Source organism: Doryrhamphus excisus, chromosome 1, assembly GCF_030265055.1.
Source record: "Doryrhamphus excisus isolate RoL2022-K1 chromosome 1, RoL_Dexc_1.0, whole genome shotgun sequence".
Classification (NCBI taxonomy): Eukaryota; Metazoa; Chordata; class Actinopteri; order Syngnathiformes; family Syngnathidae; genus Doryrhamphus; species Doryrhamphus excisus.
This window is the reverse complement of record NC_080466.1, coordinates 7,655,578-7,668,736: the sequence shown is the minus strand read 5'-3', so window position 1 is coordinate 7,668,736 and position 13,159 is coordinate 7,655,578. Positions and strand designations below refer to the sequence as shown.

The following is a 13,159-nucleotide window of genomic DNA, read 5'->3' as shown; positions in this document are numbered from 1 at the left end:
AGGTGAATCGAGGACTCTACTTTGCCAGCACATATAGACAAACAACCATTCACACTCACATTCATACCTATGGACAATTTGGAGTCGCCAATTAACCTAGCATGTTTTTGGAATGTGGGAGGAAACGGCAGTCCACGGAGAAAACCCACACATGCACGGGGAGAACATGCAAACTCCACACAGAGATGGAATTGAGGTGCAATTGAACTCATCCGCCATGCAGCTGAAGGGGAACATCAATATAAAAAAATACACGCTTCCCTTTACCTTCCAAATTATAAGAGGAAGCAATTTCAGCAGGATGGCTCTCATTCTCCCATCAAAGTTGCCAGTAGTAAAGAAGGTCAAGATGCATGAACATGAACATGAAAATAATTGAGCATATTTGGGGTTAGATGAAGGAGAAGGCTTGGAAAATAAAACCAAATAATCTTCATGACAGCTGCTAAGTGGTTAGCGCGCAGGCCACACAGCTAGGACACCCGAGTTCATTTCCACCCTTGGGCATCTCTGTGTGGAGTTCTTTTCACATTCCAAAAACATGCTAGGTTAATTGGTGACTCCAAATTGTCCATAGGTATGAATGTGAGTGTGAATGGTTGTTTGTCTATATGTGCCCTTTGATTGGCTGGCGACCAGTCCATGGTGTACCCTGCCTCTCGCCTGAAGACAGCTGGGATAGGCTCCAGCACCCCCACAACCCTTGTGAGGATAAGTGGTAGAAAATGAAAAATGAATGAATGAAGTCTGGAGTTATTCCAGATAGCTTTAGCAGTTATTAGGAGTCATTGGAGTCATTAGGAGTCAATCTAAACTTTCTCTCCTAATTAAATAAAACTCAACGAATGATAGAAGACTTAATTTAGCTATAATAAGCATAATCTAGAGGCTTTTGTCTTTCCTAGGAGTTATTTCTAATTCCAAATGATTAAATAATGGGCCATTCTCACTGTGTGTGTGGGTGAATAATTTGTCTGGACAGTTAGGATTAAGGTTATTATTGTTCATACAGCCTAGATAAGTGACAAGACCATTGCCAAATACTTGGTGAAATGTCCCCCCACCAGACACGTACGCCGTTATGAGCGTGTAATTTACAGAAAATTATAATATGTAAACTTGTGCGCCCAATTTTTTTTTAATCATTGCGGATGGATGTTGTATCATCATTCCACCCTGGTTGGAATGGCTTGTTTTTCCAGAGATGTAGCTGCCACATGTCCCAAATAACAGACACATAAAAACTTACATAAACAGACACATTTCAGCGACATATTTTATTTAAAAAAAAAAGACAACTCGGAATAATAAACAAGCAATGTGCTGTGCAACAAGTACACAACACTCTTCTTGGCACTCTAGCGTATGTGCCTGTTATTTCACAGTGAAAACAAAGTGATACAAGCTGCCTGCATGATAGTGATTGTCATCACTAAATAAAAAAAGACGAATGTAACAGTGTTTTCTCTATAAAATGACAAAAATATTAAATAACAGCTGCGCTGTGTAGGAGGTGGAATGTTAAGCCCAAAATTATTAATAACCTTTTACGTGAAAAAGTGAATGCAACTATCAAAGTAGTGTTGAGATATTTAATTCTTTGTATATCCAATAAGATCAGGGATATTAATCATTTTCAAAATTAAGAAAATGTAGCTCTGGTACAAATAATTTTGGGCTTTTTTTATATGAATACATTTACAGCCACACCACAACAAACAATAACCACGCCAATATTGACTTCATAAATAAATAATCCCAATCTGATTCAAGTTAAACATGTGAATATCTTTCAAAATATCTACACTTATTTACAGCAACATGCGTCACATCGGACATCTTTTATTCTAAACATTTTCTTCATCTTTGTTGATATCAAGAAATTCAGCAGCTTCAAGCATTTGCAATGTAAACCACGTCTTTGTAGTATTAGCAGTCTTAACATTCATCAAGGTCATCAAGTTGGGGCTAAAGAGCGAGGGCGTGTTAACTATCAGTTATTACTCTGAGCATTAACAAGGCATTTGAATGGATTTGAACTCCTAGCAAATGTGTAGAAGGCACACGTGTGGATTAAGACACAGGTCTGAGTCATCAAGTTGCTTTTGTGCAACAAATCGACTTCGCTTGTCATATACAATCATTGGACAGTATTACATGGAGCACCAATGATTATATGGTGGTGCCAGGCAATAATAAATATGAATATGGAGCAAGTACATTCAGACAAAAGCTGTGCAAGTAAAAGCATCTTCTGAATCTTTTGATTCTGAGGATGTTGAGGTTCGACTTGATGGCATCCTGAGGGCGTGCCCCACCTCCCGAATTCATATAATTCATAGTTTGGTGCACTATGGAAGATTGAAGTTGAAGAAGAAACATGGCCTTATTTTAGTGCTGGAAAACCCGTCAAAACCTTCACGTGTTCAGGGTCAAGCAACATCAATATCATCCATATTAAGGACTTGTCTCTGAAAGAAAAAAAAAAAAGGCATTGAATATTTTAACGTTTGTAATAATGAGATAGATGGCGTAAAGACTTACCTGAGGAAACACATAGTGTTCCGTATTGTTTCGGCATATATGCACCTCATCCTCGGTGGCCTTCTGGTAAACAGGATTGACAAAGTGGATGGTGTTGGTGTTCCTCAGTCGCCAGTGTCTCCATAGCAACACTGTTCCAAACACCAGCAAGATCAGAGCCACTGAAAAGAAAAAAGAACGAGTGGATTAAAGCAATGTCCGGATAAACAGGGCCACTTGAGTTTTACACTACAATGTTGAACATTACCGATTGGGATTGCAATGTAGAGAGCTGCAGAGTGGGATGACTCTGCTTCTGCAGGCCCATTAACATACCTATTGACTGAAAACATTGTTTTGGTTAGCCTGTTTCTTTCTGGAGAATCAGTCAGAAAACATTACAGAAAGTAACTTATTTTTTTCAAGGTTTTTTTTTTTGTGACGCATACGTATTACTCTTTTAAATGCATATTGTTAGCTCACTGGACAATAGGTAGGGTAAGTCACTGTAGATGAATTACACTGTTGACTTCATGTGAAAAAATCTGTACTATCCCTTTAAAATCAGCAAACGTACCTGCCAACAGAACAAGATTTGACTTGCTATAACCCAAACTGAACTTTTTTTTTCCAAGTGTAAACAATGATGAGTTATTATTATGTTATGATATATGATGATGCTTTCCAATGACTGCATAGACAGCAATTGAAAATGCCAGCCACTCAAATCAAGCTTGAAGGCGGGACCTGACACTTAAACCAATGCACAGGGAAAGAATACATGGCGACTGAGATCATGAAACCCAACACAATTTGAACATATTTTGTCAGGGGAAGAAAAATACAACTATTACTACTATTATTTATACAAAAAGTAGTGCATATATTGACCAAATCTAAGATCCCCAACACGGATTTAATGTGATCTACAAGCCGGTGTTAGTTGAGCTGTACCAGAAGGCTGTGGAGAGGAGACGTTGGGATTTTGGGGTTGAATATTCAATTTCCCTGTGGTTGTTTTGGCCGCTATGGTTGTAGTAACGGCCTGGTTGTTGCCTGATGGACAAAACAAACACAAAAGTTAATTGTTGAAAGTGACTGCTATGTTTTACTTCATCTTCAGCGACCTGTGCTGTGGGACTCTACCTGCTACACATTTCCTCATGTCGGGTGCCATGGTCAGGTGATCCGGGCAGGCACAGGTGTATTTCGGAGAGTTTTGATTGATGACAGGGGCGGGGAGGCACAAGTACTCGCAGCCTCCGTTGATATTGTTGCTTTCTGTGCACCAGTTTGGACCTATAACAGAGAAATGTTTAGAAAATGTGATACGACTAAGTCGACTTAGATTGGATCTCGACTGTGGTGATGTTCTTGTACCGCTTGGCTGCTTGAGGTTGTGATAGAGCACTATATCTTCAGGATGGTCCAGGTCTCTTGCCACCTCCGTAATATCCTTTCCTGTCTTACGGTTAGCACTGAAAACAGCCCCTTTGCTTGTGTCTGTCCAAAACACTTTGTCCTGGTTGAAAGAAAAACATATCTTAAAGCTAACACAGGATTAAGGTTTATGTGGAATGTACAGAAGAGACACAAATTACAAAGTATATTGCACACTTAACAGGTAACAGTTTTGGTGGTACGATACCAGAATATGGCATGAATATGGCTAACTGGACAACAAACCCTACGACCAAACTAAAGATGTTTGATATGAAACGAACTTTGTGGCCACTGAAGACATCACTCACCTCAAAGACAGTCAAAGAGAGGGGGTGCAAGAGCTTTTGTTGATTGAAAATGACAGTGTGCCTGGTCCCTCCATTTACATCTACACTGGAGAGTGTGTGCAACTTGGAGTCCACCCAGTAGAGTCTCTGGTTGACCATGTCTGTCCACACCAAAAAATTCCACTGGTTATTATTAAGAGTTCCTTGCACATGTCTGAAATAGTAACTGATGCTCATTAGATTACCAAGGGTTATTCCGTTCGGCCACACAATGTTGTCCGATACTAAGGTGATTCGGTCGGCTCCATTCAAGCCACTCTTCTCTATCTTTGCCTCTTTGCCCCAGTCAGTCCAGTACATGAAGCTGCCATGAAGAAATGATGGTTAAAATGACAACCGGCCACTCAATAAAACTCCTTACGGCTACTCACTTGTTCACTGGATCCACTGTAATGGCTCTTGGCTTCTGCAGGTTTTCTGTGATCAGTGTTTTCCTCTTGCTGCCATCTGTTGTTGCCACAGAAATGGAGTGCAAAGAACTGTCGGTCCAGTAGATGTTGCAATGGATCCAGTCGACCGCAAGGCCTTCTGGGGCCTTGATCTCAGTGTCAATGATCGTGGTGTGCTGAGATAAGTTGGCGGCCATGTCAATCTTGGAGCTGTGAGGGTGGGGAGTTTTTTTTTTTTTTAATACCAATGTCCAGATGAAATCCTCTTCAACGGCAGTCTACCATGTAACAGAACATCCATCCATCCATTTTCTATGCCGCTTATCCCAACTAGGGTTGTTGGTAGGCTGGAGCCTATGCCAGCTGTCTTCGGACAAGAGGCAGGGTACACCCTGGATTGGTCACCAGCCAATCACAGGGCACATATAGACAAACAACATTTCCACCACACTCACATTCATACCTATGGACAATTTGGAGTCGCCAATTAACCTAGCAAGTTTTTGGAATGTGGGAGGAAACCGGAGTCCTAGGAGAAAACCCACGCATGCATAGGGAGAACATGCAAACTACACACAGAGATGTGTCACAAAACAAAGTGATGCAATGTGGAGAAAGTCATTTCCAGAAAAGGTGTTATGTCAAAAGGAGTCCTGACAATAAAGTTTACAATACGTAAAATGCAGACAACCACAATGTATCACCCAGGCATCCTTCCACCATTTTGATTCTGTGGTGTTCAACAAAACAATCCAAATCGAGTCATAATGTCTACTGTCTTTAAAAAAATATATTTGCTAATCAAGGTCTGCACAAAGAATCTCATCTTTAACGCCTTTGACCTTTCTACCGCTTATGGCGTTCATAGTCATGGATGAGCTGGAGCCTACACCAGATGACTTTAGGCGAGAGGGGGGGTACACCCTGGACTATTCATTCATTCATTCATTTTCTACCGCTTTTCCTCACAAGGGTTGCGGGGGGTGCTGGAGCCTATCCCAGCTGTCTTTGGGCGAGAGGCAGGGTACACCCTGGACTGGTCGCCAGCCAATCACAGGGCACATATAGACAAACAACCATTCACACTCACATTCATACCTATGGACAATTTGGAGTCACCAATTAACCTAGCATGTTTTTGGAATGTGAGAGGAAACCGGAGTAGAAAACCCACGAGAACATGCAAACTCCACACAGAGATGGCCGAGGGTGGAATTGAACCCTGGTCTCCTAGCTGTGAGGTCTGCGTGCTAACCACTCGACCGCCGTGCTGCCCCACCCTGGACTAGTCACTAGTCAATACAAGGCACATATGGATCACAGTGATGAAGCAAGAGGTTTTAACCTGTAGATTTTCTTGTGGGAGAGGTCCGACCAGAAGATAATCTTTCTGGGCATGTCAATGTCAAGAGCCACTGCGTTCTTCAGCCCGTCCATCAGACACACATACTCGCTGTTATGCACGGTCATCTCCCTCACTTCATGTCTGTTTGTGAAATACAGGGTGGGTACGGTGCCTAAAGGAACAAGTAGAAGGGGAAAGGATGACTGAGCGGTCTCCAAGATAAACTGTGTGACTGCAAGTTGTTTCAAGCACTCACCTGACTCAGCCTTGCAGGTCTTCCTAACACGGTCCATGGCATAGCCTTCTTTACAATCACACTTATAGGTTCCAGGCTCATTGATGCAAATCTGGCTGCAAATATCCGGCTCTGCACATTCGTCGATGTCTGCAGAATGGTCAAAAAGTAGAAATAAGCATCTTTGCATTGTTTTTTTAAAGAAACACACACACCTTTACCATTTCTTAGCCTCTCACCTTCACATTGTTTTTTGTCCGCCTTCAGTGTGTAACCTACAGGGCAGGAACAGTTGTAGCCAATCTTCAGATCTGTGCAGCTATGGGAACAGCCTCCATTTCCAATCAAGCACTCGTTTTTGTCTGAGGAGAGCCACAGAAGTACAAACATAAACATATTGTATAAATATCTTGTGTCCCTGATCAAGTGGTCAGTCATGACATTCATTTATTCATTCATTTTCTATGGCTTATCCTCACGAGGGTCGCGGGGGTGCTGGAGCCTATCCCAGCTGTCTTTGGGCGAGAGGCAAGGTACACCCTGGACTGGTCGCCAGCCAATCACATGGCACATATAGACAAACAACCATTCACAGTCACATTCATACCTATGGATAATTTGAGTCGCCAATTAAGATTTTTGGAATGTGGGAGGAAACGGGAGTACCCGGATAAAACCCATGCATGCAAACTCCGCACAAAGATGTCCAAGGGTGGAATCAAACTCCTAGCTGTGTGGCCTGCAAGCTAAACACTCATCTGCCGTGCAGCCAGTCATGACATCTATTTTCCCAAAGTTAATGGAAACCAGCAGTAGATTCTTTCTTTCAAAGTACACAAGTCACAGTCACATGTTCCACGCTATGAACAGTCACGGTGCTGGAGACTGAGCAGGACAAATAATACTTACAACACTCAGACGCTGGTTCATCCGACCAATCCCGGCAGTCTCTCTGACTGTCGCACACCTTCGCCATGCTGATGCACTCCCCGCTGCGACATTTGAACTGAGTGGGGCCATCACACGCATTTTCTGAGTAGAAGAGCATGGGGACAAGGTAAAAAGTAATTAGTTATAGTTACTAGTTACTTCTCAAAAAAAGTAACTGAGTTACTCCACTACAAAAGTAACTATTGCATTACTCGCCACTTCTACATTCCGCTGTTTAAGTGCATACATTGCGCCCAAGTAGAAGTAGAAATTGATAGACCATTATGGTCAGTCTGCATTCACTTAGCACCGGAATGGGTCACTGATAGCTACAAAGTTTTTCAGTCTGGTTACCGCCGTTTACGTCAGCACCAGTGCCATAATGACATCTACTTTTGATACGCTTGCCTACGTGCATGTAGACGTGTGTAATGAAATATCTAGTAGTTCAATCCTATTTAATGAAATAAATCTGATAATAGCAACAAAACAATTAGGTACATTATTAATAAAGTCACCTGCTTGGCAGCCCAACTCATCGCCACCGTCTGAACAGTCGTGCACTTTGTCGCACTGACGGCTGCCATGGATACAGGAACCGTCACTACACTGGAACTCATCTAGGCGACAAGTAGGGCGAGCTGGAAAAAGACAACAATTGGATGAAATGAGGACAAAGACAAAAGACAAAGGATAAGATAATAGCAAATAGCAAATTGCACTCACTGCAGTTGACTTCATCCGAGTGATCCTGACAGTCTGTGCCACCATCACAGTGCCATGCGCCGTGTATGCAGTCGCCATCGGCGCACTGGAATTCATGCAATCTGCAAGTCTTCTTGTCAGGCTGCTTGTCCACACAGTTCTCTGGCCACTCATCAGACCCGTCGGTGCAGTCTTTGTCACCATCGCAGCGCCACCTATCTTGTATGCACAATGAGTTGTTGCACTGAAAGTGGCTTGGGCTGCACGTCGGCTTCGGGCAGGAAGCCTCATCTGAGCCATCGGGACAGTCCCGGTCAAGGTCACACACATAATTGGAGGACAGACACTGGCCTGTGGTGCAGCGGAACTGGTTGTCTGAGCACTGCTTTATCACTAGGGTGAGGAAACAGGTTGTAAATATTAACAGTATATTATCCTTTGCAAATATGAATGTAGAATACATTTTAAACATATATTACTGCTATAACTTACTGCAGTTTTTCTCATCTGCGCCGTTGTTGCAGTCATCTTCACCATCACAGTGCCAACCCAGTGCGATACACTGATTCTCAGGGCCACCGCAGCTGAACTCTGTATCTTGGCACATTTTGGCCTCTGGGTGACCAGAAAACAGGAAGTAAGACTTTATTTTTACTGAGCACAATAGAAAAAGATACGCGAGTGCCATAAAACGTGCTACAGTTTATGGTCTCACACTCAAATTCAATGGCAACATCACAGCCCTCATAGAAAAATACAAGTTATGTATGAAAAAAAGTGTAAAGGCAAACCACAAAACATACCGCATGTTTCAGGTAGTTCATCAGTTCCATCACCACAGTCGTCTGTACCGTCACAAATCCACCTGCGGGTCACGCACCTGCCGTTTGCACACTGCAGCTGACTGGAGCTGCATTCATACGCTGCATAAAAGAGTGACAAAGAAAAACTTACTATGAAGTTAAATGATCTAAAAACACGATCTAAGCAATGCAAATGCTGCTAAATGTGCAAAAATATGACATAGATACAAGAGTATGATGTAGAATTGACATAAATAATGCAAAAGTGAATGTGATGTTTTCCAGTTTGTGTGAATGGTTAGCCCATAGTTTATGGGGTCAGAGGACAGGGAGGGAGTTGTATATTTTTAGAAAATGTTTTACAACAAAGTGTTATTGAAAATGCACTAAAGTTTTGTACAGAAAATTTCACACACAGACAATGCACAGATAAGATGGTCGGCGTATATTCTATTGACCTGCAAATATGTGGGTAGGACCACACATGGAATCATTAGTTACCATGGCAGTAATTCATACATTGCCATTCTATTAAGGTGACAAAAAAACATGACCATAAGGCAAAACAGGCATCACACAATACAAATTGATTGCACACTGAAAACTTACAAATTACAGCTACAGAAGACACAGGAAAATCAAACAGCACGAAACAGGAAACACATGGCAAGATAAAAGCACAAAAAACAATAGTCTGAAATATCAAGTAAATGTGACGCAACACACTAATCATCGTTTCATTATTAAAGTTAAAAAAGTTTTAAAAAGTTCAAAAAGTGTCTTATTTTCACATTTAAATAGTCAATGAGGTTATTTTTTACACTTGCACAGTTAAGAAGGCTAAAATGTTATTCTAAAAAAATGCCTGCACAGTGAAAAAAAAAAGTTTTATATAGATTATTTTTCCTTTGGGAAAATTTGACTGAATAAAGTCATGACTAAAATAGACTTCATCTTACTTGTACCACCACTAGCACGCCAGCTCATCTCTTCATCTGTATCGATTAACAGAAAAGAGAAGAGTTTATCTGCGTGACAACTTCCTTGTTGAGCTCTTAAGTAGTCCGACCCCACAAGTAACTTTGGTGTCTTCAATGTTCAGAGGTCATGGCCCGAGATTATCACACCTATAAGCAAGCTTAGGGGTTAAACGGCACAGACCACAAACATGTACTGTATGTGCAGCAAACATCAGACTCCCCAAGTGAGGGTGTGGCCTTGTGCATCACTGCCTGTGTCCGTGACCCAGGAAGACAAGTCAGACTGGCCCTTTAAGACAATAGCATGGGAGGAGTTCCACAATCACACCACTGGTTGCTGATTGGTCCCACAGTGGTCTTTCCTGTAGTGGCATCACTATGGTAACCCCAAAGAATAGACTTCTCAACAGGAAGGTGGCTTACTAATGGCATGTCTGATGTTTTTTTTAATCATTATGGCAAGAAAAAGAGCTAAAACAAATTAGAAATTAGAAAAGAAAATAAGGTAAGCGGTTGCAGTCCCTTCAGCATCCTACCCCCTCCCTGCTTATTCCCAAACCACAACGCCAGCCCATTTGTGACGCAATCGCCTGACGGGAAACCTTCGAGTATTTACAGGAATAGATCCAGAGTAAGTGCAGCTGTTGCACAAAAGCGCAACCAACACAAGGAGACCACAACATTTGCAACGGCCCCCAGTAACCAAAGCATGCTTCACCACAGACTTTCACAGAGACATTGTCACGTTTTCATTTCCTATCACTCATCTTCCATGCCGCCTCCATAAAAGAGCCATAAATGACGCTCAGCGTCTAACGTGGCCTCAATTGTGCACTTCTAAGCAACAGTATGTGATGGCTGTACCTTGAAATGAGAGTGTCAATGGCAATGACACTGACTTGCGACAAGAAAATTAGCATCTCTGTCATCGCCATGGCAACCAGAGATCACATATTTCATTGGTCTATAACAGGCCGGACTCCCCAGGTCCAGGTCCTGCAGCATAACAACAATTTTCAAACCTGGTAAGCTAACTTCACTCACGTTTAAAGGCAAAATGTATTGAATTTTAGTGCAGTGAGAAAGTAAGTGTCATTGTCGCCCAGCTCCGACGCCCCCTGGATGATATAATCTGATAAATAACCCCCCAAAAGTGCCACCATTTTGATACAGAAGTTGAGAAACACTTGAATTCAAGAAATAACATAGCTTGTCCCTCACCTGGCTGCCTCATAGCCATCTTTGCGACAATCAAGTCTTCAATCAAGGTAAGAGTGACGTTAATGTTAATTTATTAAAATGAATTCACTTAGAGTACATTTCGGTTTGGGTCAGTCCTTCTGGAACATGTCGTTTAGCTCATACAGCTGCTCTTTTCTGACCACGTGTTTCTGGATAAAACAGGTAAAAATGCATTAATGCACTAAATTAAAACAACAGGTCAAAAGAGGCATCTTTTTAAATGCAGATTTAACTCTACAGTGAGTTGAGTTTTGATGCTTAAAAGTGGGTTGACAACTGCAGCTTTGCAGCGTCTTCCTGAACCACTCAAAAAATCAATCATCTGTGTCTGGTTTAATATAATCTCCTGAATAAACGTTGCTGCTGCTGCTTAACTGACAGCAACCTACAAGATATACAGATAGCTGTTCTTTTTATGGATGCTATTTATACGCACAGTTCCTGGCAACCCTTGTTGCCATACACGGTCATTGTTTCAAACAGCAACAAGCTGCTATGATCCACTTCAAATTGAATAAAAGTAATCTCGCAGCAGAAAAGAAACTATCATTGCACAATAATCTTCCTATATGAGCACATGTTCACCCACAATTAACTTTTTATGGTACAACCACTTACTACACACATAGGAGCTATACAGAGCCGTGTTTGTCCACACACAGAAAATGGTTAATTAATAACCAGGCTCCATTTACAATGTGGAGCCTCTGGAATGGATTACAACTAGTGTTACTTGATGCATCCATAAAAGGCAGCACATCCCGTTTGTGTGTTTTTCCCTCCATCCGCCTGCTTCCTCGAGTGACATCACCCCCAGAAATGCCCAAGTGGAGGGATTGCTACATAAACTGTGAGTGAAACTCCAATAGGAAGTGACTCACATGTTTTATCATTGACTGGAACCCAGAACCCACCCAGAAGTCAAGTTAATTCTTTGCACGTTGTATCTAAAGGCACAGGTGACCAAACCTTTCCCACCAAGGATTGCATACTAAAAAGGGGTAATTTTAATATTTTTCATTTCAAAACAATCCAACATGCTTAATGCTAATTAATATGCTTAATAATATTCTTAAAAGCTTGTCAGCTACATCATTACTAGCATTCAGATTTCTACTTTTTCTCCTGACATCTTTTTGCTTTCCTTTGTCTTGAATTTAGTGCAATTTTATTTAACTTTATTTTTATATATATTTTCAGGTGCACCTGACACTTTATGAAGCATATATCGTAAATACTGTACAGCATATCCATGTTAACTTTACTTAATGATATTTACCGGAGATATAAATGTGCATAATTCAGCTCACACACTTTTCACCACTTAAAACATATCTAGTGATTGAATCTTCAGACCAAATATTGCATTGATTTGTCACAGCCAAAGAGAGAGAAATGCAGATTTTCCCGTATTTCCATGTCCCACATGGACCAACCTTCAGAGAGGATGCCAGGGTACTTTGCCACGCCTACCCTTAAGCGACTCTGTACTTTGACCACGCCCACCGGAAACCCTCAAACCAACCGGCGATATGGAGTCGTCATATAAAGCTTGACCAAAGCTTCACTAGTCAACAAAATCAAGTCCAACTCGTACATACAAATCTCAAGCGTTACAATTTACATTTTATAAATTTTAATAATTAACTTTTGAATCACACTCAAGTAAATAGCTGCATTTAGTTAAAATTGGCGCAAACGAAGAAATACAAAGTACCGTGCTGTCGCCAATGAATCAACATTAAGGTCCACGATGCTGCCAACGGTATGTCTCACCTGTCAAAGCAGAGCAGCGGATGAGCATCAGCAGGCAGCAACATGTGTACAGTCGCATCCACATCTTCTTCCTTCCACCGGAAAAGGACAAACGTTCTCAAGGATGGGCGAGTTCAGTGAGTGAGTGAGTGAGTGGGCTGCCCTAACTCTGTAAGATGCGAGTGAGGAGTTGAGAGTGAGAGGAGCAATGATCCCATTTGGACCAATTTGAACAAGGACTATAAAGGGGCGGAGCTATAGCAGTGGCGTGATGTTTGAAATTGGACGACGGGGCTTCCAGGAGGCGGGACGATGGGCGGAGCTGCTTTGATGACGCTCTTTATAGTGTGTTTAATACAGCTATAGTTGGGGAAAATAAGACTCAATGGACATTTTATTAGGTGCATTTGCACACTAATGAGGTCTATCAAAAACGAGGCTTTTTACTATAACTATAATATT

General features: G+C 41.7%; 1 protein-coding gene across 1 annotated transcript; it reads right to left on the bottom strand.

Moving 5' to 3' along the window:
• Nucleotides 1-1,262: 1,262 nt before the first annotated feature.
• LOC131137646 (low-density lipoprotein receptor-like) lies at nt 1,263-12,913 on the bottom strand. The gene is made up of 18 exons (XM_058085835.1): nt 12,719-12,913; nt 8,721-8,840; nt 8,410-8,532; nt 7,939-8,310; nt 7,731-7,853; nt 7,192-7,314; nt 6,522-6,644; nt 6,304-6,432; nt 6,048-6,219; nt 4,685-4,912; nt 4,499-4,617; nt 4,275-4,414; nt 3,904-4,045; nt 3,670-3,822; nt 3,478-3,579; nt 2,792-2,866; nt 2,545-2,705; nt 1,263-2,471 (listed from the first exon to the last, which is right to left on the bottom strand). The coding sequence occupies exons 1-18, from the start codon at nt 12,780-12,782 to the stop codon at nt 2,433-2,435; spliced, it is 2,508 nt and encodes an 835-aa protein (XP_057941818.1). The 5' UTR covers nt 12,783-12,913; the 3' UTR covers nt 1,263-2,432.
• Nucleotides 12,914-13,159: the final 246 nt, after the last annotated feature.

Excerpts from the sequence above, each read along its gene's own strand:
- LOC131137646 (XM_058085835.1), bottom strand. The coding sequence starts at position 12,782 with ATGTGGATGCGACTGTACACATGTTGCTGCCTGCTGATGCTCATCCGC. Across the intron at positions 7,315-7,730 it reads TGAGTTGGGCTGCCAAGCAG|AAAATGCGTGTGATGGCCCC; the intron begins GTGACTTTATTA and ends TCTTCTACTCAG. Across the intron at positions 4,913-6,047 it reads TCCCACAAGAAAATCTACAG|CTCCAAGATTGACATGGCCG; the intron begins GTTAAAACCTCT and ends CCACCCTCACAG.